The sequence below is a fragment of the Drosophila guanche genome, unplaced genomic scaffold, assembly GCF_900245975.1.
Source record: "Drosophila guanche unplaced genomic scaffold, DGUA_6, whole genome shotgun sequence".
In the NCBI taxonomy this organism is placed as follows: domain Eukaryota; kingdom Metazoa; phylum Arthropoda; class Insecta; order Diptera; family Drosophilidae; genus Drosophila; species Drosophila guanche.
Window position 1 is genome coordinate 365,128 of NW_022995754.1, and position 25,251 is coordinate 390,378.

A 25,251-nucleotide genomic window follows, 5' to 3' on the forward strand; every position below is an offset into this window, starting at 1 on the left:
CAGCGTTGCCCACTCTTAAGTTTCGTGTCTCATGCTAACAACCCGGAAATTCCATTTCCCACACATAATTAATTTCACGTAAATGAAAAGAGCGGTAGAAGGCATAAAACAAACAGGCACCAAACAACAACAAAAAGCAGAGAGGCAATGTAGAGAAATGCAATGCAAATGAGCGCAAATGCGGAATGAATGCAATGCAAACACAAGAGACAGCGCAACAATCGAAAGTGTTACACTTTCTGCACTTCAGCAACAACAACAGCGACAGCAGCAACTACAAAAACATAACAGCAATCACTACAAAAATCGCAACAACAATAAACCATAAAATGCACGAGCAAAAACAAAAGCAAAACGAGTGCGATGCGATGTACAATCGCACATACAAGCGATGTAATACAACGAAGCACTGAAGCGACAAAATAAAAGCAACAACAAAAACTCGCGTCACAGTTGCGCCATCGACAGCGGCGCTGGCAGCGACGCATGCGCCGAGATTCAGAGTCAAAGCAGAGCCGCAAACAGAGAGAGAGAGAGGGAGAGATGTGTAGAGAGTGCGCACGACAGACAGGTGAAAGGGGCGGACAACGCGAGACAGCGCGGTTCGGAAGCGGTTCGACCAGCATGGCTTTTTTTTTATACTCTTTCCTTTTGCATGGGGCGTAACGATTATTCGGAAAGGTTTACCAAGAAGAGAGGAAACAAAAACCTTTTGGATGGAGATGTTGTTTGTGCATTGATCCGTAAGGGTATCACAGAGTCGATCTTGCAAATTTCCGATGTTTCTGCTGTTTCTGTGGTTGTTGTTGTTGGTTTACGTGCAAAAAGCATGTTACATCATTTGTGGCCATTTGTTTCTTCTTATTCTCCCTTTCCACTTGATGGCAGAGCACACAGTAGTCTTCTTCAAACAGTGGTTTTGCTATAAAACGAAGCAGAGCTTCTTAGGAAACTTTAGCGTGGAATAAATTGTCAATAATGGGGTTCTATATTTACTTCAATGTCGCCGCTGCTCTTCACTTTTGTTTTGTTCTACATTTCTCATGCGGAGAACTCGATTCGGTTATGGTTATCATGGGTTTGCGTATTTAAACTGGTTTCTGAATGAACGCTCTTTTCGGGTACATTTTTGGGGGATCCAGACTTGTTTTTGTTGGGTTTTTTACTGGCAGCACTCTCACTTTCATTTCGACATTGGGAAGGGGTGAACAAGAGAGGGGCAGGTGGATGTCAGACAGGCAAAGACGGATGTGATATGGCATCCAAAATTGAAATTGTTTTGTTGAACACTCGAGATAAGAGAAGTGGAGTAAGGAAACGCTCAGGAGAAACATATGTAAATATTATCCACACCACATTCAAAACATACAATGCAGACCATGAATCATTTAGCCAACAATCCATCTAAATCAGAGTAACTAATAACGCAGCTTCATACTAAAACCCAAAAACTACCGAAACAAAAAAAGGGAAAGTTTAATTCCACCGTACAGACAAGCCGCGGACCATGGTCCACTGTCCACTAAAAGTTGTGGCTGGCCATTAGCACAACAAAGGCCAGAAAGCCAGAAAGCCAACAAGTTACAGAAATATAATAATGGTAATCATAGTATTATGATTATAATGACCAAAAAGAGACGAGAACTCCGGTGATCGTGTGGTGCGTTTCACCAGAGAAACAATAAATATGTTGTCGTAGGCCCATGGCTCTGTCTCTATCTCTCTCCTACTTCTGATAGCTGTCCCTCTCCCTTTCTAATGAAAGTGAAAAAGCGACCAAAGAGTCACGAAAATTATGCAAATTATTTTAATTACCAAAAATGAGAAATTTCGTTGGGCCAACAAAGAAGAGATACCAAAAAAAAAAAACAAAGATAAAAAGAGAAAAAACCCAGCAACCAGAAAAGGTAAAATAAAATTAAAACTAAAACTGGAAAAAATAAAGGTGCGAGGGCTCCCAGAGCAGAGATGACACAGAAACAAAAAATCGCTTGACCCACTTAAAATGGCAAGAGAAACCGAAACCAAAACCAAAACTGAAACAGACACAGAAACGTCGAAACAAGAAGAGGAGTAGAGTATTCCTGTTTTGGGTTTTGCTTCTAAAAATAAAGCATCGATGGGATTCCTGCTCGAGACACAAATCACCGAATGCTGATGACAGTGAAAGTGAACCGAGAAAACATACATAAATTCAGTTGGAACAAGGCGAAATAAAAGTAAAAGGGTCAGCTTGCCAGCTTGATAGTGTTTCTGCGCTCAAATCTTCCTCTTAATTTTGCGGGGGGAAGCCGAAGACGTATCTAACCTAGAGAGCTTTTCCACCTGTACCTCTAATGGAATGCCTTCATTTTGAATTGGTGGTCAGAATCCTTATCTGTATCGTTGGCTTGCATGCGTATCTTTGTATCTGTCTTTTCTGCCAGAGTACTTGTTTCTGCTTAGTATAGTAAATGTTTGTGCTTTTCTTCAAATTGCTCTTGTTTTTTGTTTGCTGTTTCCTGGACGAATAAATATTGTATCTCTTTCTACTATCTTTCTTTTCTTTCTCCTTTTTTCGTTTTACAGGCAGGAAATCTCCATTTTTGGGTTTTATTTGCAAAGCAAACGGTAATTTGGTTTTGTTTCTTGTGTTTCTTTTTGTTTGTTTTCTTTTTCATTATACTTTGTGATATTTTATTTCGTTGTCGTTGACTTTTATTTGATTGTCTTGCCTCTTGTTTCATCTAATGTTTTCCCCTGCTGTTTGTTTTCGTTTTCAATTTTATGTGATTTTGTTTTGCATAAGTTTTAAGAATTTTTATTTGTTATTTACTTGATCCTTGATCATACAAATTTTAAAACAGAAATGTTATAATTGCTAAGTATTGTGAATATTCCCATGGGTTGTTTCCTTGCTAATCTTACCGAATCATTCAACAAAATCTCTCCTCGCTTCCCATCAAACCACTTTACTTTCAATACAACCCAAGTCTTTCACTGCTAACCTTTGGCTCGTTTATCACCAACAACTTTCATTGACAAAAAAATGTCTTCCATCGAAGATCCCGTCTGCAGAGCCAGGCTACCAGAAGAGTGTCTAATTAAAAGGCCAAAGACTTGCACCAGCAAACAGTTACCCATACGCCTTGTGGGCTGCCTGCTTGGTCATGGCATTTGCAAGTCCTAATTTTCCCCAAGCCGCAGATATTACTTCACACTCAGACAGACAACTCCAAGCACCCACAGATACGAGTGCAGTTGAGCTTTTCACTTACGCTTTGGTGAGCACATCGAGCAGAAAAAGAAAAAGAAAAGGAAAAAGAAAAAGAAAAAGAAAAGATATTACTTCATTGCACAGACCAGAAATGTGTTTGGAGAAGCGGTGGACGGATGGCAGTGGAAGCGGCAGCGGCAGCAGAAAGAAGAAAGAAGGAGGCGGCGGGCGAGCAAGCCACAAAATGGCATACAATTTCGCAATAGTCGGTAATGCAAAAAGCGGTTGAAGCAAAGGCAACAACTGTAAAAAAAAGCATTCGCAAATGAAAGTGAGAGTGAATAAGAAAGCGGAAACTATTGTGAGCCGAAACCAAAGACGGCAACTGGTTTCTGTTACTGTCTGTGGCCAGAAAACTTGTTTCTTGCTGCTCTCTCGTGAAAGAAATGAAAGAAACCAACGAAAGCAGAGAAAGATCATGCTCTGCTGCGCCTGCTCATAGCCTAGGCATACGCTGAGAGAGTGCTTTCTATGAGCAGCGAGCAGAGGAGCCAGCAGAGGAGCAAGCAGAGGAGCAAGCAGAGGAGCAAGCAGTGGAGCAGAGCTTAAGCAGAAGTCTTATCTGCAGCGCTTACAACATTGAAGGTCTGCCGCCTGCGCCTACGTCTGCTTCTGCGCAGCGTTAAGAGCTTTTGGATTTTGTGCCTCTTTCTTTTCTTTCCGTTGAGTGAGTTTTTTTGTGGTAGTGGCGATAAAAATCAGTTTGAAAGCAGCTGAAAAAGTTTCACTTTCGCTTTTTGTTGTATATTAGTGTGCTGCTTCCTCTTCAGCAGCTGCCCGTCTCTGTCTCCCTGTCTCCCTGTCTGCCTGTCTCTTCCCCTTTGTTTGCTTGTTGGTTTTCTAGTGTTTTTTTGTGTGTGCGCCTGTGCCTGTGTTTGCCTGTGTTTGCCTGTGTTTGCCTGTAACCCGTTTTTATGGACGCTGCATGCGGAAATGATGTTTGGAAAATGTTTTTCGCAGGCTCTTCTGTTGAAGAGCTGACGAAAATGTGTCCAAAAGAACGTAAATGGTGCATATAACAGAGAGATGGCGACAGCTTGACCCACTTTATAAATCAAACACTTATCGGAGGACACTTAACGAGTCCAATCCAATCGAAATCTTATCACTCGTACTCGTATGTTTCCGTGCTCCAACTAATCAAAGTATATTTCGTTTTTCCTCTGTTTTATTGCAGGCAAATCCACATCGAATAGCAAAGAAATCATCTGTCCCGATGACAAGTACAAGGAGGAGGGCGACATCTGGAATGTCGAGGCACAGACGGCGTTTCTTGGCCCAAACCTTTGGGACAAGACACTGCCCTACGATGCCGACCTCAAGGTAACACAAGTTAGTATCATTCTTCATCGCTGCGTAGTGGCTGCGTCTCTCTACCAATACAATCTTTCGTCTCGACAATCAACCAACCAGTCAATGCATACAAACACACACACACCGTCCACTCACAAGTACAGTCATGACAAAACACAGCGAAACAGTGCTTACTTAGTGCGAGACTTAAGTTCTCATCATCAGAGCTCAGTGATTGTGTGACTAATCCTCCTTGTTATGTGTATGTGGTTTTTCATTGCTTTCCCCTCTTTCCCATCCTCACATATTGTAGTACGCCGACTTAGACGAATTCCTGTCGGAGAACAACATACCTGATGGCCTGCCCGGCACACACTTGGGACACTCAAGTGGTCTGGGCCACCGTTCCGATTCGCTGGGGCATGCAGCGGGCCTGTCGCTCGGCCTGGGCCACATAACCACAAAGCGGGAACGGTCGCCATCGCCCTCCGATTGCATTAGTCCCGACACGCTAAATCCGCCATCGCCGGCCGAGTCAAGTAAGTAAAAGTGCAAGTGATGGAACACAGAGTTCTCGAGCTATCGAGCTAACGAGCTAACGACATGTTAAATTGAGATTGCAATAGAAATCATAATCAAACCAAAAATCGACTAAATCTATCACAAAATCTATAAAAACAATCGTTGTCGCTGGTGTCACTGTAAAAGGGTTTGGCAATCGCGGTAATGCCATCAAAGTCGAACAAACGAATTTCTGGATATCCAAATCGAATGTTATCACAGACTCCAGCATCAACTGAGAGACTGTAATCGAGAATTGCTTTCGTTTGTTGCGTGAATCTGCTTGATGTTGTTGTTAATTTTAAACATGTTTAAACACAAATGGAATGGACATTGCTCTTAACTTAAATTATAATTGAAAACCGTATAAGCAAATTTTAATTTAAGTTACCCAAAAATGTCTTATCAAATGCTAAATGTTAAAGATAGAGATACAGATGCAGAAACCGAGCGAGATCGATCTGTCGTCTCTCAATGATTCACTCAATGATTCCCATTCCAATTTGTGCAAAAATGTAAAAAAAAAAAAAGAAGTAAATTTCTTTGATTAAACTTTTCTGTTGGTTCATTTTGAGGTTGATTTTTATGATTTTCATTTAGCACGAACAGTCTGTGAAACATTGTTAACATTTAGTATTTGATATTCCAGCATTTTCGTTTGCATCATCGGGCCGTGACTTTGATCCGCGCACCCGAGCCTTCTCCGACGAGGAGCTCAAGCCCCAGCCGATGATCAAAAAGTCACGCAAACAATTCGTTCCAGATGAGCTCAAGGACGACAAGTACTGGGCCCGTCGTCGAAAGAACAACATTGCGGCGAAGCGATCCCGCGATGCCCGGCGCCAGAAGGAGAATCAGATTGCGATGCGAGCTCGCTATTTGGAGAAGGAAGTGAGTATGACCCACCCGAGCCAGGGCTAAGCCCTGGGCTATAGTCCACGTAAAGGATCAATCATAATAAATATGTGCTATCCCCCGACAGAATGCAACATTACATCAGGAGGTGGAGCAGTTGAAACAGGAGAACATGGACTTGCGTGCACGTCTATCGAAATTCCAAGATGTGTAATGATAAATACAATTTTGTGACTTGGCCTGAGGACACCACAACAATTAAATAATGATAATTGATAAATGATTAATGATAAAATAACAATAATCATACGCGTAATTATGATAAAACCCACTACTAATAATGTTTAGTAAAAGCAGACATGAAACCTACACTAAATATACCTTATATACATACACAAATATATACATCTAAATACAGAAATATATATAAATTAGTAAGCAAACACAACACAACACACACACAAACACACACAATACCTAGAGAGCAGCGGAGAGCTCCGCTTACAAGTAACAGGAAGAACAAGTAAAAACTAAAACTAAATTTCAGCTAAAAAGCTCCTGAAAGCTCCGTAGCCGCAGATTTGATTCTTTACTGACGCCTACTTCTGATCATACAGAAACAGTCACACAAACAGAGACACAGTTAACCTTAGAACCCGCTCCTAAAATTGTTACATTTTAAATTGTTTGATAGTTTTGTAGCCTAGTTGTATGCAAATATTTTCTCCTGCTTTCGTCTTCTACTTTCTCCAAATCCCTTCCCTACTTATCCCTTTCATATGTTTTCTGTAATTAGTTTTTCGTTTAAGTTTTACTCTATAAATAAAAGGAGAACAGAACCCTCACAGTAGCGACACGCACCAACCAGAATCATGTTGTAAATAATTTCGTTTTCTTTTTTTAAATTCAAACTTAAAACGAAAGCATAAGCAGACACAAAAACAAAAAGCCTAAGAAAAACTTGTAAAAAGAATTGCAAAATGAAAATCCACAAAAAAAAGAGAACACAAAGGCAAAAGCTAAGAGAAAAACCATTTAGAAATGAGCAAAGAACTTCCCTCCTCAGTTGCCGGGCACTTGGCAGCTGTTTAGTTGTTAAGTGAGCTATGATTTTTATATAAACCTAAACAAAGAAAAAACATAAAAACGCAATCCAAAAAATTCAAAAAAAAAAAAAAAGGAAGAAGAGAGACACACACAGACAGACAGACAGACAGACAGACAGACACGAGAGGGACAGAACGGACAGAATGTAATGAAAATAGTTTTCGTTGTTAATTTGTTGATACTACAGTAACCTCTATCCCCCCCAGAGCTAACCCAGACATAGTCAGCTGGTTATTCATAGAGAGGGAGTCCTGTACTCTCCTACTACCCACTAATACATGCGCATCTTCATCGCCCCCCTCATCCATCCCCCAAGCCCACCCACTTCACGTAATTTTTCATTACTTTTTCTTTTAGTTTGTAAACAGTTTTATTCGAGTGTACAAGAAAAATAAATACTATTTCTTTTGGTGTGATTTGCAAGATCTTAAACAACAAATATGTAAAACAACAAGTTTTTGTACAAACCATTAATTACGTATGTTACGATAAACAAGCAAAAACAAAACAATTTCCTAGTTAAGTCTATTAAATATCATTATTATTATTATTATTATTATTATTTGTTATACCTTTGAGTTACATTTACCTGCATACAAAATATCTAGAGACCTAAGCAAATACATGAAAAATCAGCAAAAAAAAAACAACAGTTAAAAAATCAAAAACGAAAGTTAAGTTTTATATTCAGCAAAGATAGAAACGGAAGCTAAAATGGGAAGCAGCGGAAATCCTTTTAAGTTCCATTAAGCACTTTTTCTTTACAAATTTCAATAAGTTTTATTTATTCTATTGAGAAATGTGCAAACCCCTTTTAAAGAAACAAGAACAACAGCAAAGATTGAGCGTAACAAAAAGCAAAGCGAAAACAACATTTGAGTAACAATAAAAATCGAAGCGTTGCTTTTAAATATGGAAAATTTGTTTATTTTTTTGGTTTTTTTGGTCCTTCTATCTGTTCATCCATCTACCTGTCGCAACTCCTAAGCATCTGGGCTCCACACAGACATCACTTCATTGTCAGTTTGTATCTAAGTGAACACAAGGATCTCAAGACAGAGTTAGAGAAATAAACCCCATGCCGCAACCGAAACTAACCCTAACGATAGAGCGCAAGAACTACACATATTATATATGTATGTACGTAGATGATCTATGTAGCACATAATATATAGCAATATGGACGAACATAGAGATTTAGCCAGAAAGGAGTCGTTCCCCCCTCACCATTCGTTCCTCCAACAGAGAGCCCCAGAGAAAAGAAACCTTTGAAGCCTTTTGCACTGCTATGAGACCACCTAGAGACAAACAACCACACAAGGAATAATATAATATTAATACTACTACTTACTAATAATTACCAGAATATCCCACAAAATGACAAAAACGAGACAAAATTACTGGGTGACATTTTGCAATGTTTTGAGCTTCGGTTGTTTACACAAATGACACACACACACACACACAGTCGATACTATAATGATAAACGATAAACGATTAACGATTAACGTTAAAGAAAGCAAAATAGTGGACCTGAGTCCCCATTAACTATAAAACTAAGCAGATTCAAGCAATTGCTACGTATTTGTACAACAAAACAACAACAAAATCATGTTATATTTATATACAAAAATATTTATGTCTAAGAAGATTTACTGATAATTGCGCGTAGAGGTGAAAACAGTTGAAATGATTTGACATTTTGCTTTTATTCGAGGCCTGGGCAGTAGTATGCTCCTTCCTATATTCACACACACACACACACACATAGCCCTTCCTTTCGCCATCCCTTTCGTGTAGTTATTTTTGTATATTTTTAACAACTTGTTTCCGTAGTATGTAGTGTGACATTTTGTAGCGAATCATTTTGTTTATGTAGGAAATTGTTGAATAAAACCAAGAAAAATGTATATTAATTGTTAATTATTTTCCACACACATGCAAACACATACATCAACATGGAGAACACACGTTGTGTAGCCTACTTACTGGCTGCCGTTTCAAATTCGTCTTGCCCAGGCCAAAAGCAAGCAAACCCAATAGGCTCACATACAAATAGAAAGAAGGAAAGATATTTCCAGAGAATTTAGGCAAATATTTTATGCAACGAGCATTAGTTTGTTGTAGTTGTATTCATTATATAGTTTGTATCCAATATATTTTCCAGCCTTCAAGCAAAAGGAAAACATAGTTTTTTCGCATAAGAATGTTCCGTAACAAATTGTAGACTTTGTAGCAACAACAGAAGACGATAAAAACTGAAAAGTAAGAAAAGCAGAAAACCGAAATGCAGAAAACTAACGAAATTATGTTTAATATACAATATACATTAATTATATATATATATATTTATTATATACAAACGGAAATTGGTTAAATATGAGAAATACTCGTACGCATGCAACCACAACAAAATGAGTAACTTTTGTAGATAAATTCGTAGTTGATGATTTTTATATGTATACATACCTTATACAGATATACGGTACATATGTATAGATATACCTACATATAGTACACTCAACTACATAGAGGATATAGGACAGGGGATGCACAGAGAAGGATGCGAGTGGGGAATCGATCGTTGGGCAGGGTTAAAAATAGTAACTAAAGACACAAATTGTTGCAGTGCAAAGCAAAGAAAACAAACAAAAAGCGAAATTAGCAAAGCGATTATATGTATAAGGGTAACGCAACGTAACGTAACGTAACGTAACGTTCACACGTATAGTTACAGTTAGTTAGGGGCTGGGGCGGCAGCAGTGAATGTTTTTAGAGTGCGAGCGGAAGCGGAAGCGGAAGCGGAAGCGGAAGTGCAGGCGCGAACAGATGGCAATGCGAAACATATTATATGCTATTATACATATATATATGATTATATACATAATATTATATACATATACATAACTTATACATATATTCTTACATATTATTAAAGACAAAAACGTTGTTGAATTTTAAAATCAATAAAACAAAATGCCCCCCAGAAAAGCCCCAAAAATTAAGATATATAAATGTAGTAAAAACAAAAAAATGAACCGAAAAAAAACTCCAAAAATTGTTAGTTGTTGCAAGAAAAAAAAACACTCTTAAAAAAATGAAAAAAAATAAAGCTAAATGAAATTAAATTGAAAGTAATTAAAAGAAAAAAAAAACTAAAAGAGAACTTAACAGAGCGTTTTAGAGCCTTTACTTATATTTTGAGAATTTTGCAAAATGAAACGAAACGCAAGTAATTTTATATGTGAAAGAAAAACAGAAAGTGGATGGGGAAAACGCAGAAGGCATACAAAAATAAAATGACGGCTAGTTTGAGGCTTGAATTCAATGGGGAAACCCCAATTTGGTACTTAACACACAACATAGTGACAAAAATCTGCTTAAGGCATTAGAGAAGTGCTAGAAGAAACCACGAACACAAGAAGCTAAAACTATGCCTATTAGTTGTTGGCAGCAGCGAAACAAAAACTCAAATCTAAATTACGGGAGGCGTAATCCAAATCTAAAGTAAAACTGAAAACTAAACCAAAAAAACTAATGATGAAAGCCTAAGCAAGGACACTAACATGTACCTAGACATACATATATACAACAACAACAAACTTTAAACTAAAAAAACCAAAAACCAAAAACCAAAAACAAAAACGGCAGAAACCTACCAAGAAAAAAAGTGAAATTCCAAAACACAAGTGCTCGAGATGCTGCAGATAATAGTTATAATTTATGATATACATATGTTTGTATGTCTCGTAAACTCAAATCATTTGTTAATTGTTTTACACTCGACTTGATTAATTAATGAATTAAGCTTGAGTTCACGCAAGAAAGTAATTATGCCATTAAGTTCTATCTAAGTTTTTATTTAAGGTTCATTTTCTGTTGTTTTTTTATTTGAAACAAGACAAAAAGGAAATACTAATTTAATTCTTAGATCAAGGATTAGAAACGATGATAAGAAGGAGAAGAGAAGAACAAACAATAAAGGTTTAGATACAAATTTTGAAACGATAAATGCAAAACAAAAATACGAGAAAGAAATGTTTGTTTTCATTCATGGAACATTGCCTAGTTTTGAGCTGATATTTGGGTGAAGCATTTGTTGCCTACTTTTGGGGTGAGCTTTCAATTGGCCATACTTGATGACCTTGAGGCAGCAGCTGCAGCTGCCACCTGGAAGGTGTGCTTATTGAAGGAACTGGAGGATTGCATAATTGGTAAGTGAAAGCTTGAAATAAGTTCTGTGCAATGGTTCTGTGGCCAGGAAACATTTTTCGTGTGTTGACCAGCATGACGAGATTAAAAGCATAAACTAGCTGCAGCAGTATGTTCTGCCTGCAACAATGTTGTTCAACCACAAAGGCTAAACCCATTCGAAACGCATCAAACATTGAAAAAAACCAAACTGCCAAAGCGATTCATTCGAGCACTCAACACACCTTCGAGTCAGTCAAATCCAAAGCCAAATTGAGCATAGCCGGACCGAACTTCACCCGAAACGGACATGGCTTATGCAAAAACATTGGAAAACTAATTTCCTCATATGTACAGATATTGCTTACAAAATAAAACCTCTCGAACATGAAACGCGCAGCTAATTTCCGTTGATTTGAAGCGCCAGTTCCAGGCCTGGCCAAAACCAGACCCGACCGCACCGATCCATTTGGACTACTACTTCCCTATGGGCATGTTGAAATGAATGCGAGCAATGTACAAATGTATGGGAGTCTCTGCCCCCCCACCAACCCCTTCTATCCGTTTCCCCCATTGACTGTTGTGAAAGCGAAAAAAGGTAACAACAACTAACAGGCACTTAAAATGTTAATAGCAACACGAAAAGTGGTAATATGCAGGCAAAAGCTAGGCAGGCCAACGTTGAACTTGAGCTTGAAACGGGAGCCACGCCAAAGAGAAAGGTGTACGTACGGCGCACGGGCAGAAAGAGAGGCATGAAGAGAGCGAACCCCCGAGGCAAAGTGCATTTTGTTTGGGAGATCATCATCATCGCCCAAATGAGGTCAAAGCGTTCATCGTCGTTTGCCGTATGCGTATACGTAATGTGCGTTGGAATGACATAAACACATAACACTCGAAATGTAAAATTAACACAAAAACACACACACACAGAAGCAAAATTCGATTAGTTGTTGTTGCTCTGGTGTCCCTCTGTCCCTCTGTCTGTCTGTCTGTCTGTCTGTCTGTCTGCCTGTCTCTGTGTGCTTGTCGTCTGCCGCTGAGTGGCGCCGGAAATGCGCATCATACGATAAATGACGCCCACACACGGTACACCGCCCCTTTGCATTCCACTTAATACCCTTCAGCAGGAGCTGTGGGATTTTGGGCAAAGGTTTCAACTGCGCTGATCCCAAAGGAATAGTCTTCCTCCACAGCTTCTGTTTCCAGATTGAATGTTCAGAGTCGTCTAAATGGTTCTGTGAGGGTATCTAGATCTTCGGCCCGGCGCTTCCCTTCCGTTGTGTTTTAGTTTTGGCGTCGTCTGTTTTGACAGTTGACGTTTTGCCGGCAAAAAAATCTTTCAAAGGCGCCAACGAAAGAGCGAACCAGTTGATGACGCAACAGATTTAAGAGAGAACCCATAAATGACATAATAATCAGGCACTCTGTTATGCTCCCGCTCTCTCTCTCTCTCTCTCTTGGGTTCTCTTACGCCATGTGGCGCTCGCTGCTTGGGGCTCGTTTTGGTTGAGGAGTCGCCACCGCTCTGGAGCTTCGTTCATTCGCTGTCGAACAGCGAACACGTTCAGACGACACGCAGAGAGGGGATTACCGCCAGACGGCGTATCAAAAGCAAACTTATAAGACAGCAAAAAAAAGCAGCACAGCACCAACAAAGTGGAGCGCGCAACCAATAAGCAAAAAAATCACTCGAACACGTTGCTGCCGCAGTCGCTGTCTCAGTCTCTGCCGCCTCCGCTGAATCGTCGCGTAACGTAAGCGTGTTACAAAACAAACGCCGACCTGACGACGCTGCTTCGTTGTCGCGTAATCAGGCAGGGCGGCGCACGACGCGCTGCGCTAGTGTTTGTGCGTGAATTTACAAATTTGGCTGTTGAAATAGTTGTGAGAAGTATCGAAGGAGCCGCTCGAGAATTCCCCGCGAGGCCCAGAGCCCTCCCTGGTGCCGCACACCTCCCACTGCTCAAGTCCCCCATTCCCCCATCCTCCCAAGCGAAAGGAAAACCCGTGTGTGCGGCGGGGTTACGTAAAGCCAACCATCGCCATCGCGTCGGACAAGCGGCGTTCCGAGTTCTTACAAAACGAAACAAAAAGTTCAACAACAGCAGCAGCAATTTCCTAACAAAAGGGGGGGGGAACACGGCAAGGAATTTCCCAAAATTTCGTTTTCTTTCGCACGCGTGTGGCCATAAATTCTTTTTTGGCAAACAAAATTCGAGAATCCACCACATAAATTCGAGCGGAAAACCCCACAAATAAAGAGGGAGCAAATTTCAGTGAGTGTTTTATATGTGCAATAAGGAGAAAGATTCTTCCTCTGGGGTCAAAGGAAAAGCAACAGCACACATCCAGACAGAAAACCCCCTCAACGGCAGCAGTAACAGCAGCGCCCCTAGGGGAACAACAAGGAGGCGCGGTTCCGTTCATCAGCGGCAGGTAAAGAGTCTAAAGAGAGCCACAGGCCTGCCACACACATTCGAGGTGCTGCTCTTCCGTTGCTCTTTTTGTGTGCGTTACGACATCAGGCCACCACATGCTGCTTGTGCTTGTGCTCTGTCTTTGCGTGTGCGTGTGTGTGTGTGTGTGTGTGTGTAATTTTAATGTGAATGAACGCTCGCAAAACCAAGTCTCTCCCTCTCTTCCATGCTCCTACTCTCTTATTTTCCTTCGGGGGTGGTGAGTGGTGAGGAGTGCAAAACCGTTTTTCCATCTGCTCATTGGGAAAACACAACTGCGGCCAGGCCCAGGGGGAGGGAGGGCGAGAGACGGAGGTCGGGTGCAGTCGCCTCGCGCGACTCTTACGTGTTGCCATATTTTTAAAGGCATTACTAAGCGCTTTTTTGCACTATTTGTTGACGTTACCCGCTGTGCTTTGTGTTCTGCCAGTTATATTTAATCGATGAGAAGTTCCCGAAACATAAAACAGAATAGTTCCACAATTCCCAATAATAAATGAGCTGTTCTTGCATGTCAACGACATTTGATAATAGCTTCAACCAATTACTACCATTCACCACTCACCATCGAAATAGCAATCGCCACCACCACTTCCCCACTTCCCCCACTTCCATGCCTGATGCAAAAGCCCACGCTGCAGTTTGCTGCTGCCTCCGTCTCTGTCTTTGTCTCTTTGTTACGACACGACGTTGCACGCATTATGCGACGTGACTGCTGCTGCCAATGACGAACTGACAACCGCACTCGTTTGTTCGCCCCGCCACTGACACGGCCCACCTCTGCTCAGGTCGCGCCCACTTGGCCTCAAATGAAAAACTGTTAACAAAAAATCCAAAAACAGCGAGGAAAAACCTATTTGCCGTTGGGTAAAAAAGGTTTGTCATGAGTCAGACTCGATTATCGAGGAAACCAAAGGAGGAGAGAGGGGGGCGCCCCTTGGCTTTTCAATTACATAAACAAACAAAAGACCCAACAATTCATTATACAAGAGGAGGAGGCTAAGCAACAACCAATTAGTCACCGAATACTCGGATGAGGACGGTTCTTGTATAATCAGAGCTAAATCAAAATTGAAAGAAATCACAAAACTAGAATTTCTGTTGCTAATTGGCTTTTGACTCAATAAAACGCCATTCCATTCTCTTGTTGCTGTTGCTGTTGCTGTTGCTGTGCTGCCCCGAGGCTATTTTTATGAGTATTAATCGTTATAAATACATTGTCATAAAATACATCCATACATACACATACATGAGGCATGAAAACGAGGCACAAAGAAACCAACCTGAAAACACAGGCAAACAAATGAGAAACCAATAAAACATATATCAAAAAAAGAAGGAAATCGGAAAAGCCCCAAGGCAGGGCAATGAAAATTTGTTGATTTCGTAACATTGATTTCGTGATTACGTGGAAATTATGGCACCGAAGCATAATCCATTTGATTCGTTCAATGGTTTTACATTTTGAAGAATCAAAGAACCTGGAAAATCCATTTTACATTTCTCACTTGCAGTTAACTCAATCAATTTGAGACGGAGACAGAGAGATACATTTGAAATGTGTACTTGATGGCGGGGTTGGGGCTTCACTAATCGAATCAGCAGCTATGGGCCACACGGTGCTGGCATTGGTTCCTCAGCATTGCCTCAGCAAATAGCAAATATTATGCCAATAATCGTAATGATTATGCAATGTAATTGATTCCCAGTGTTATCGGATGCAATCTCTTATCGAATGGAGCGGCAGACCTTAGAAAGTGGTCCCCCTGCCATATTGTCTGTGTGCGATAGCGAAAGCAGTCCTCAAATATGATTGGCGGCATTGCATAATACTTGCAAAGACTGCAATATACTGGCACCCCAGGGGTATCTCTATGTGTGTAGATCCCGCGTACAGTACAGTAGCACGCGTAGGTCGTATTTGCTGTTCATTTAGGAACGTTTATCAGCGCGGACAATTACAATTACATTTAAATTTGCACTCGCAAACAGACACACATGCTCTTTGGCTGTTATATGAGGCGTATACATAATTTCCAGTTACGCAAAGGAAAACCCAACTCATAGCCAAGCCGGAACAATTGAAACCGAGTGCCAGCCACCCAAGCCAAGTTGTTTAGTGTGCCAGTGCGTCACAATGCCAACTGATATCGCCTGCTCCCCCCTTCCCAGTCCATACCATAAATTCTATGTATGTAAATATATCTGTGGACAGTATTCTACTTCAACTGGTTCTTAAAACTGAATCGTAGTTTGTGACACGGCAGAGTTTTGTGCCGAAACAATCTACAAGTGGTTGAGGGATTTCGCATGTTCTTAAAGGTCGGTTCGTGTGAAAGCAGAAAGCAGGAAATTTGTAGTAAAATGAACAGGATATCAGGGGGAAACTATTAACCTAGAGAAGCTTCATCAACTTCGGCACATGTTTTCTTCTTCTAGGAGGAGAGTGGAGGCCGTGCGCCTTTGCCAGGGAAACGGCAAAGTTTCGCAGGAATTTGTGTAATAGCATCAATGACAGACACATGGCACATGTCACAGATTCCGAATATAAATTTGATATAAAAGTATTCGTGTCGTGTCTCGATCTCGCATAGATCGTATTGTATGTCGTCTTCGTTCAGAATAAAGCAAAAACACCCTTGATAAATTCATTTTCTTGGCTTACTACCAACTTATTCAGACATTTCAGCATTACTTGACAACGAGATTTATGCTAAAGTCTGATTCGAATGTTTATACATATCTCTGTCTAGAGACCTAGACGGAAAGACCGAAAGAGAGAGCACAATCAAAAGAAATTAAAAAGTTCATTTGCACGCAATTCGGTTTCTGCGTTTTTGTTACGTTATTCTCTCTCTCTCTCTCTCTCTCTCTCATTTTTTTTGGCACACTTTGATTGTCTTTTGCATAGTTTTTTTTTCTTTGCATTTGCGCTCACGAAAATGTAAACAAATCATATTAAAAGTAAAACCAAAAGAAGCGAACAAATAACTACAAAGACAAAACGCGAAAGCGAAAAAATTGTTTACATAACAAAACCAGAATGAACGGGAAGGAAGGCAAAAGGGAGGCAGACGGCAACAACAGCAACAACAACAACAACAACAAGAAGAGAGGCAGACAGAAAACTGTTCTCTGCATGGCAGTGAGCATTGTGTTTGTGTTATGCCGGCATTGTTTATCTTCATGATACAGCAACAACAAGAAGGAGAACGAACGAACGAACGACGTGGAAGCAAAACGTGCGCACAGTCACCAAAGCGAAACACAAGCCAAACAACAAAGCAAAGCGAAAGGCAAGAATGAGAAGAGAACCATAAACAGAAACACACTCACACCACACACCATAGATATAACGGAATGAACGGAAGAACGAGAATGTATTCTCAAAGAGAGTGAAAGAGAGCGACAGGCATAAGAGAACGAGAGCGAGAACGAGAGCGAGAGCAACTGAAATGATATGATTGCATCTGAGTGTGTGAGTGTGCTCGAATGTGTCGATGATTTTGATTTCGTTACTTGGAGCAGCGTCCGCGTCAGTCTGCCCACCGCTTGGCCCGCTCTTCCGGCTCTATCACTGCTCTTGCCCTATGAGTGGTGGCGGCGTAGAGCATGAGAATAAGTGTGTGTGTGGGGATTCAGTGTTAATTTTTATAATATTATGTAATAGCATGTGCGACAACTGTCAGAGTTCTACGGCTATCTATCGGCTGGAGAGAGAGAGAGAGAGAGAGAGACTAGTAATTACTTTTAATTGAGCGGAGAGCCAGCCTTCCTCCAGCTAGAGGTTTAAAGTTCAATGAACTCCATCATACTACAAGAATTTATATAATTGCGTGAATAGGGGGGCTGAAAAATAGTCAACGTTCAAGATGTTGCTGCCAGAGGGGCCGTCGGGACATACGGAACATTCTCCAGTCTCCAATCTCCAGTCGTCCGTTGATTAAGTAATACATATGCATGTACGTATGTATGTATGTGGATACAGTAGAGTACAGTAATGGGCATCAAAAGAGACACACACAGAGAGGATCCAAGAGAATGTCTCTCTCTCTCTCTCTTGTTCTCTCTCTTTGCTGCGAGGGTATTGTGTGTGTGTGTGTGTGTGTATGGACTGATATGTATGTGTGAATTATAAAACAGAATCAAAAGCTGCCTCCGAGAATCAGGCATTTGATTTCATTTCATTTTTAGTTTCTGTTTGCTTGTTTTTGTTTTTCTGAGCGTTACGTAAATCTCCGCCGTTGCCTATCTATCCACATATCTGCTTCTTCTCTCTTCGCTCGACCCTCTCTTTCTCATGTCCTCTCTTTGTTCTCACACTCACTCTCTCTCTCTCTCCCTCTCTGTGTGTTTTCAGATGCCTGCTGCCGTCGCTGGCGCTGTCAAAACTTCTTCTTCAGTTCGTGTTTCGTGTTTCAGTTCCACAAAAACAGCCCAGAGCACCGCACGCGCAAAAGATTATTATTCCAACGAAATATAATCGAAACACACATAAAAAGAATTAATGGAATATATCTCTGATCTGTGCATAATCAAAGTGAAGTGATGTGAAGTGAGAGATATCCCCAGATACATAGATAGAGATAGAATCGTGTCGTGTAGATTATGTCCACTGTCTTTCCGTACAAGGGCAAGAGAACGCGAAAGGTGAGCAGGAACTTCGTGAGCAACGAGAACTGTTGCAGCAACCCCCCACCCGGCCATCCGGCGGGGCCGTTGGGCATACGTGACCGCAGGCAGGTGAAACCGCAGCAGAGAGCCGCAGCCGCAGCCGCAGCCGCAGCAGCAGCAGCAGCAGTAGCTGCAACCACAACGGGAAAGATGCCTCTGTCGCAGGGCTACTGCCTGAAGCCCTCGCTGGCCTCCAAGAAGCGGGTGCTCAAGGTCCTGCGGAAGGAGAACCAACAGCATGTTTATGTGCAGGACACGCTGCCGTGCCGCGGCGACAGCCATCTACAGTGCTACCTCCCGCACGGCGACAGTAAGAACTCCCTCAATCTGTCATACCTCCTGGGCGAGTCCTTCGCCAAGGTGGGCAGCCTCTCGAAGGCCTTCGATGTCTACGAGCTGATTGCCAGTCGGCAGCTGGACGGCCACGTGCCGCTCGACAAGCTGGGCACCCTGGCCAGCGCCCTGACCAACCACATCCGCCAGATGGGCGGCATTGTCTCGCCCCTGAGCAGCCCCAGTGCCCGCACACAGGGCATGATGCCCCCCTGGCTGCACTACCAGCAGAGCACCAGCGAAGGAACGCCAGCAGGAGGGGGAGGAGCAGCAGGCGAGGGACTCGGACTGGGACTGGCGAGCGCCATGGTACCCAGTCCCGCCCTGTCCGAGGACTATGATCCGCTCCTGTGTCCGCTCTGCGGCGACATCCTCCGCTGTCCGGTGACCACCAATTGCGGGCACACCTTCTGCCGGCAGTGCTGCGAGACCATCACCCAGTGCAACATCTGCCAGGTGAAGTTTCCCCGCGCCCAGGACGCCTCTCCGCGCGGCGGAGGAATGCCCGCCACCTGCGCCCTGACCACCACGACGTCGAGCAGCGCCGGCTCCAGCTTCTACGCGGGATTCGGTGCCGCGTCCACGCACCAGAGCCAGAGCCAGAGCCTCAGCCTCGCCAGCGCACCCATGGGCTACGGCCTGCGGATGGCCAGCCAGATGGCCGCCGCTCCCATGACAGTGACCACCACCACAGTGGCCTCCACCACAGCGACAGCCACGACCACCATGGCCTCCACATCGGCAGCGGCCGCGGCCGCGGCCGCCGCAGGCATCATCAGTGGCTATGTCTCGGGCGGCGGCTCCTCCTCCGCAATGAAGTTCATGCCGGATGTCCTGGTGCGACGCCTGGTGGAGAAGTGGTGGGGTCCCGATCTGCAGGCCAAGGAGATCAGCGAGAAGGCCAGCAGTTGCATGCACCTCAACCTCCTGGACGAAGCGCTCAAGTTCTGCAATGCAAGCCTCGACAAAGGTGAGTGCCTCTGTTGTAACTGTTGCGGGGGTTTTCCCATGAATTTTCCCATTACTCAGGCAGGGGGCATTACTTGGCTTGTGGAAAATCGATAAAGGCCAGGCAGGGCCAAGTGGCAGAGCAGCCCGATTGAATGTCTGCTCACGCTGACGTCAAGGGGGCTGCGGCGCAAGCAGCAAAGCAACAAGTCCTCCCATCCAGCCACTCCATATGTTCGTTCCGCCCACACATCCTTCGTTCGGGCGTTGCTGGCGTATGCGTAATTTCTGCCATAACTTCCCTTTGAGCCTCGATGTCAACATGTTCCACTAATTGTTGGGATGTTTCAAGCACCCAATCAATGATCAAATATTTATTTATGGAGCCCTTGATGATCTGATGGATACGTGAAATGTGGCACGCGCAACCGAGCGAACATCTGGTATTCCGAGAAACTTGGTGCCAGCAGTATCTCCCATTTGCAATGATTTAGAATTATTGTGGCGCTGAGTCAGACACTTTTCAGCTCAAGAGGATTCTCCCCCTTCAAGAGAATTAAACATAAAAACGAAGCAAAAACACAGCACAGCCAATTAATCATTTTCCCCCCGAGAGAACGAAAATAGTTTTCCGCCTGTTGTTGTTGTTGTTTCTGGTTGGCTTTTAAAGAAAAGAAATCACAAACGATTTACGCACTTGGAAATCCATCAAACAAAATACCCAAAGTACTGCCTGCCACAAGGAAAACACAAGCCATGCGGAAAATCCAACAAAAGACAGAAGACGGCAGGCGCAAGACGGAAAGAAAAACACTTGACGCACCCGCAGGAGGACGGGGGAGGTGAAATGGAAAACACCATGGAAATGATGGACAGAATTAGGTGGAGAGTGGAAAGAGTGTCAGAGAATAGCTAAAATTAACCAGATCAAAGATCAGCAAAATGTACACAGAACTCAATGGATGTTTAGTGGATGTTTGCAGAATGTGGACGAGAATTTACGCTTAATTGTGGATGATTTTCTTCAAACATTGAGATTGACTTACCGGAGAAATCCTCATAGTTTTTCCATTCGAACCTGCAATGAAAGAAGGATAAATATTCATCAAATATTTATAAATATTTCAATTTCGGCTCTATAAATATTTCCCCCCATTTGGTGTTCAGTTTTGAGTCTCTTCTTAATCCCAATAAGCGTTTTGTTTGCTGTTTGCTGTTTGCCAATCAATATTTGTTTCTTCTCTGATGATTTTTCCCCGATTGGCATTCCGTGTTTGCCCACGGCACACACAATTAGATGGCAGTTAGATGGCAGCGACCCATTCAATTTACTCTCTATTTTTGTGCAGAACCTAAGTCGCTCTCTGTGTCTCGATTGTGAATCACAGGGATTCGCTTTCACCTCGCGGGGCAGCTAATGCATCAAAGTGACAACATTTCTCGGGGAATTAATTTGATTGCGGGCGGCATGGGATTTTGCACCTCTGTTGCGTGACACACACTGGGAGGGCGATGTGGTGTTCTTTCATAATTACCATTATCATGGCCATGTACTTTGCCACATGCCGCGCGGGTGCCTGGATGTGTATCTGTGTCTGTGTGTGATTAGCCAGCTTTTCGGCTGGGGCCTGACGCATCGCCGCACACGGCCATCCATCGTTCGACTTTGTTTACTTTAAACATTATAATTACTGTGAGAGCCAGCGTTTAGAAGGCGATTGCACATATGTAAATGTGTTTCGGTGATGGAAATAGCAAGAAACGAACGCTCGCGCCGCTCCGCTCCAGAGGTTTATTGTCGCGATCTATTTATAAGAAAACTATTTCTCTCTCATTTTCTCTTTTGCTCTGCCCCACAATCAGTTATTGACACATTTGGCTTTGACTTTGGCTGATAAAAAAGGAGTCAAAAAATGTGGAAAATAATAAACGTAAAGTTAGCATTGTTGATAAACGTATCGCACAGTGACATGGCCAAACAAATGATTGAGCAACAAGAAGCGAGAGAGGGAGAGAGAAAAGAGCGAATCTCAGGCAGTTAAGGCAACAAATAAAGCATTTTGGCAGTGTTTTCGCTTAGGCAAAGACCAGAAATCACACATCACACACACCACATGCAGAGTGGGGCAGACAGAGCCAAGTGGCCACTTGACAATGGAGCTGTCAGCGGAGGGCACAGCGGAGCAGAGGAGGTGCGTTGAGCGATGCCTTCTGACAGCAGTCATCCACCCATGCATGTTCTTGGCAGATTTTCCTCCACGAAACACTCAGCCAACAACAACAGCTCCACAAATGAGACTCTGAAGTCATGGTCTAGACAGCAGCGTAATTGTACTCTACCTTTGCAGAGGGTTACCTTATCTGGTTAAATCTTTGCACAGATACTTCTCTTTGGTCCTTGTTTAATTATTTACATGCGTTCGTGTTACTTTTCATGGCTTAAACCTGTTAATGTAGTCGTTGACCTCATGTGGCACTTTTTGCACCCAAAAAACACAAATGAAAAGCCCCAAAAAAAGAAGAGCAGAGAACGAGCGCGAATGCTCTCCCTGCTCTAAGTGCCAAAAGCTGTTAAATGAGCCACAACAAGGACTTGGCCTGAATACATATTTGGTTAGCAGAGAGAGAGAGAGAGAGAGAGAGAGGGTAGCAGCAACAATTTTCATTAGGTATATTGCATTGGAAATGCCCGCATGTCATGCAATGTTTTTCCAGCGCTGTGCTGTGCTCCTTTGATGGCTCCCTAATTTATACGATAATATCCACCACACCACATCAAATATATATATATATATATATATATATATGTACCTACATATGGGCGGATATAGTATACATTATATGTCCGATCGTATAATTATATGGCGGCCTGTGTTCGTGTGCTGTTTCGGCTGACTAGTTGACTGCATTTAATGTTCCACGTTTCTCTCTCTCTCTCTTCGTGTTTCTGGAGGAATGAAAGAATTTAGCACGCGGCATGCAATTAATTTGGTTACATTTCAGCCCCTCCCTGCTGGCTCCCTCTTTTTGTGGCCTTCTGGTTTGCCCTTTCCCTGGAAATCTCCCTCTACCACACGAGCACATTCGTGGAACTAGATTTTCATGTTCAGGCCTGGCCACGTTTGGGGATATCATATTTTCTTGGTAATTATCGTGACTCAAGAGTTTATTGGATGATCAAATCTAATCCAAGCTCTGCTGTTGCTATTTCCGAGTATAAAACGTTAATTGCACTTTCCATTGGGAAGTGGGAATCGCTGAATCAACAGTTCCAGTAGTCAAGTGCCTGCCCTGAACACCCTCCCAGACAGACTTTGTTGTGGTTTGTTTCCTTTGCCCCATGTGGAGGAGGTAAGGAGAGAGAGAGTGCAAACAGTGTTCGAGTAAGAGAGAGAGAGAGGGTCAGGTTCCTGGCGTGCAACAATATCCATTCATGTGATTAAGTCGTGACACGCTTATCGCATCGCGGACACAGTCAATACCACCTGATAAACGGTGACTGTAAATATAGCCCGTATATATACGTACAATAGTATGTGTTCCATATGGAAGATTGCCTTGATCTTATTTGCTTTCGCTGCGTTTCCTTTGTCTTGAGTATCTCCAAACATTGGCCCTCCCTTGGTTCCTCTCCTCTCCAGTGCAGGCCACTCTCCCACCCATTCCGCTGGGAGAGACTTCTTTGTTTCCAAATATAATCAATAATAGAGTAGGGTATATCTCTTTATCTCTCCATGTTTTTGGCAATCATGCCGAGTGTGTGCACTCATAAACATTTGCTTCCAGTCATTTTGCTTCTCTCGTTCTGTTGCTGCTAACATTTTGTAATTAGCCAAAACCAAAAACCCTCCCTCTCCTACGGCAGCTAGCACACTCATTTAACATTTCATTTAAGCTCTTTTTAGTTGCTTTTAGTCTTGTTTGTTTTGCTTTCCTTTTGTTTGGCCAAAGTGCAGGCAAAGAGCACAAATTTATTGCGCATTTTGAGGTCGTTGTTCCGTTCTTTCCGTTTCGTGAAAGCGAACAAAGAGATCCCTGCCCGAAAGCCAGAAAGTGGCGAGCGGCAGGGCAGGCAGCGAGGTGCTGAGGCTGGTGCCTGGGTGGAGAGTTTAACGACCACAAAATTCAGTTTGGCCTTCAAAGATACACTGATACACTGATACACTGATACACTGATACAGATACATTTCTGTCATAGAATTGAACGTAGTATTTCCATAAATATTGTGTTAATTGTTTCCCTGTGTTCGCTGGCTTTCTTTTTGGATTTGTTGTTTGATTTTTTGTGCTTTCTGCTGAGATTTCCATCTCTCTTCCCTCTCCCGCTGCACCCCCTCGGATTGTGGGTTAGACGCCATGCGTTGCATAGCTGGCATTCCCAGTGTTCGCGGGTATCTGATAGATACTTTTTGGCATGCTCTCCGCTATGTAACCCCGACTCCCCCTTCGACATGCAATAGCCCACGTCTCGCGCACATTTCTCAGATGCCATCGCACATTTCTTTCATTCAAACGAAATCAAATAAAAGAAAACTTGAAACCTTTTACAAGACTTTCACATGAGAAATTCTAACCCGAAAGGAATTGTTTGAGTTCTTTCGTGTTTCTGTTTCTGTTTTCAGTCTGTCTGTTTCTGTCTTGCTTCGGGACATTTTCATTTGCTCGAACATTTGCCCTCTCCATTTGGAAAATGCTCAAGTAAATGCAAACTTTTCCCATTTTGCCTCAAGGGAGTTGTCGCTTTTCGGGTATTTACTGTTGGAATTCGGTTTGGTTTCCTGGAAATAGCGAGTTCATTGGGGAGCAGGAGAGCACCAGCAGTAGTACTGTCAGAACTGTCTTTGCAGTCTGCAGTCTAACCAAGTGGAGAAGTTGTCTGTTCTCTGCGGATCCTGATTGTATTGCAATTACCCTTCCAAGAAGCTGTCCAATCGGTTCCGATAATGTTCTTTGTTGCACGCATAATCATCGTCTAGACTTGATTATAAGTAGCTCTCGTAATTACTTTATCAACTTAAGTACTACCTGCAGCAGTGGGTGTTGGGTAACTCTCTCGATTCACAAATTATCGTACGAATCATTTGAAAGTATAGTTTGGCTTCCAAGTTGTGTTCTTCAATTCAGGAGCGCAGGCCCTTTAGATATCAACTAAATGACTTTGCTTATGCCTCTCCTATTACAACATCGCACTATCAATATCGGTAATAATGTAATGGGGAATGAAGTGCATTTGACATGGGGACATTTGCACTTTCAACTGACTTATAGCACTGTAACGCACGTTAAATTCTACGAATATTCATGGAACTATTCAATAGTTCCCCTTCATTTTGCACCCATTAAGTTCTCAGCTCGCGTTTGAGATCATCTCGCCCTCCTGCACTTTCCCCTTTCCATCACTCGCCCGACAGTCCCCGACATATTCATAAGCTTTTTGTATCCAATTGTATCCATGTCTTGGCGCAAAGTTCGTTATTTTTGTGCGCCATTTGGCTGATGCTGTTGTTGTAATTGCATAATGAGGCCAAACGGCAGTTGCAACATGCAGCAGCAGCAGCACCACCATCACGATTG

General features: G+C 42.7%; 1 protein-coding gene across 10 annotated transcripts in view; it reads left to right on the forward strand.

Moving 5' to 3' along the window:
* Positions 1-25,251, forward strand: part of LOC117589317 (hepatic leukemia factor) — a 78,403-nt gene that overhangs the window by 40,451 nt on the left and 12,701 nt on the right. For 4 of the 10 annotated variants that reach the window (XM_034281133.1, XM_034281132.1, XM_034281130.1 and 1 more), the window contains 4 exons: positions 4,434-4,588; positions 4,863-5,088; positions 5,760-6,001; positions 6,093-7,514. In XM_034281133.1, coding sequence (XP_034137024.1) covers positions 4,434-4,588; positions 4,863-5,088; positions 5,760-6,001; positions 6,093-6,179 — 710 coding nt within the window. In that variant the 3' untranslated portion in view covers positions 6,180-7,514. Of the gene's footprint in view, positions 1-2,568; positions 2,611-4,433; positions 4,589-4,862; positions 5,089-5,759; positions 6,002-6,092; positions 7,515-12,824; positions 13,703-18,082; positions 19,700-25,251 lie in introns of those variants that run through there. The other 6 variants (XM_034281129.1, XM_034281136.1, XM_034281126.1 and 3 more) reach the window with 4 other exon arrangements.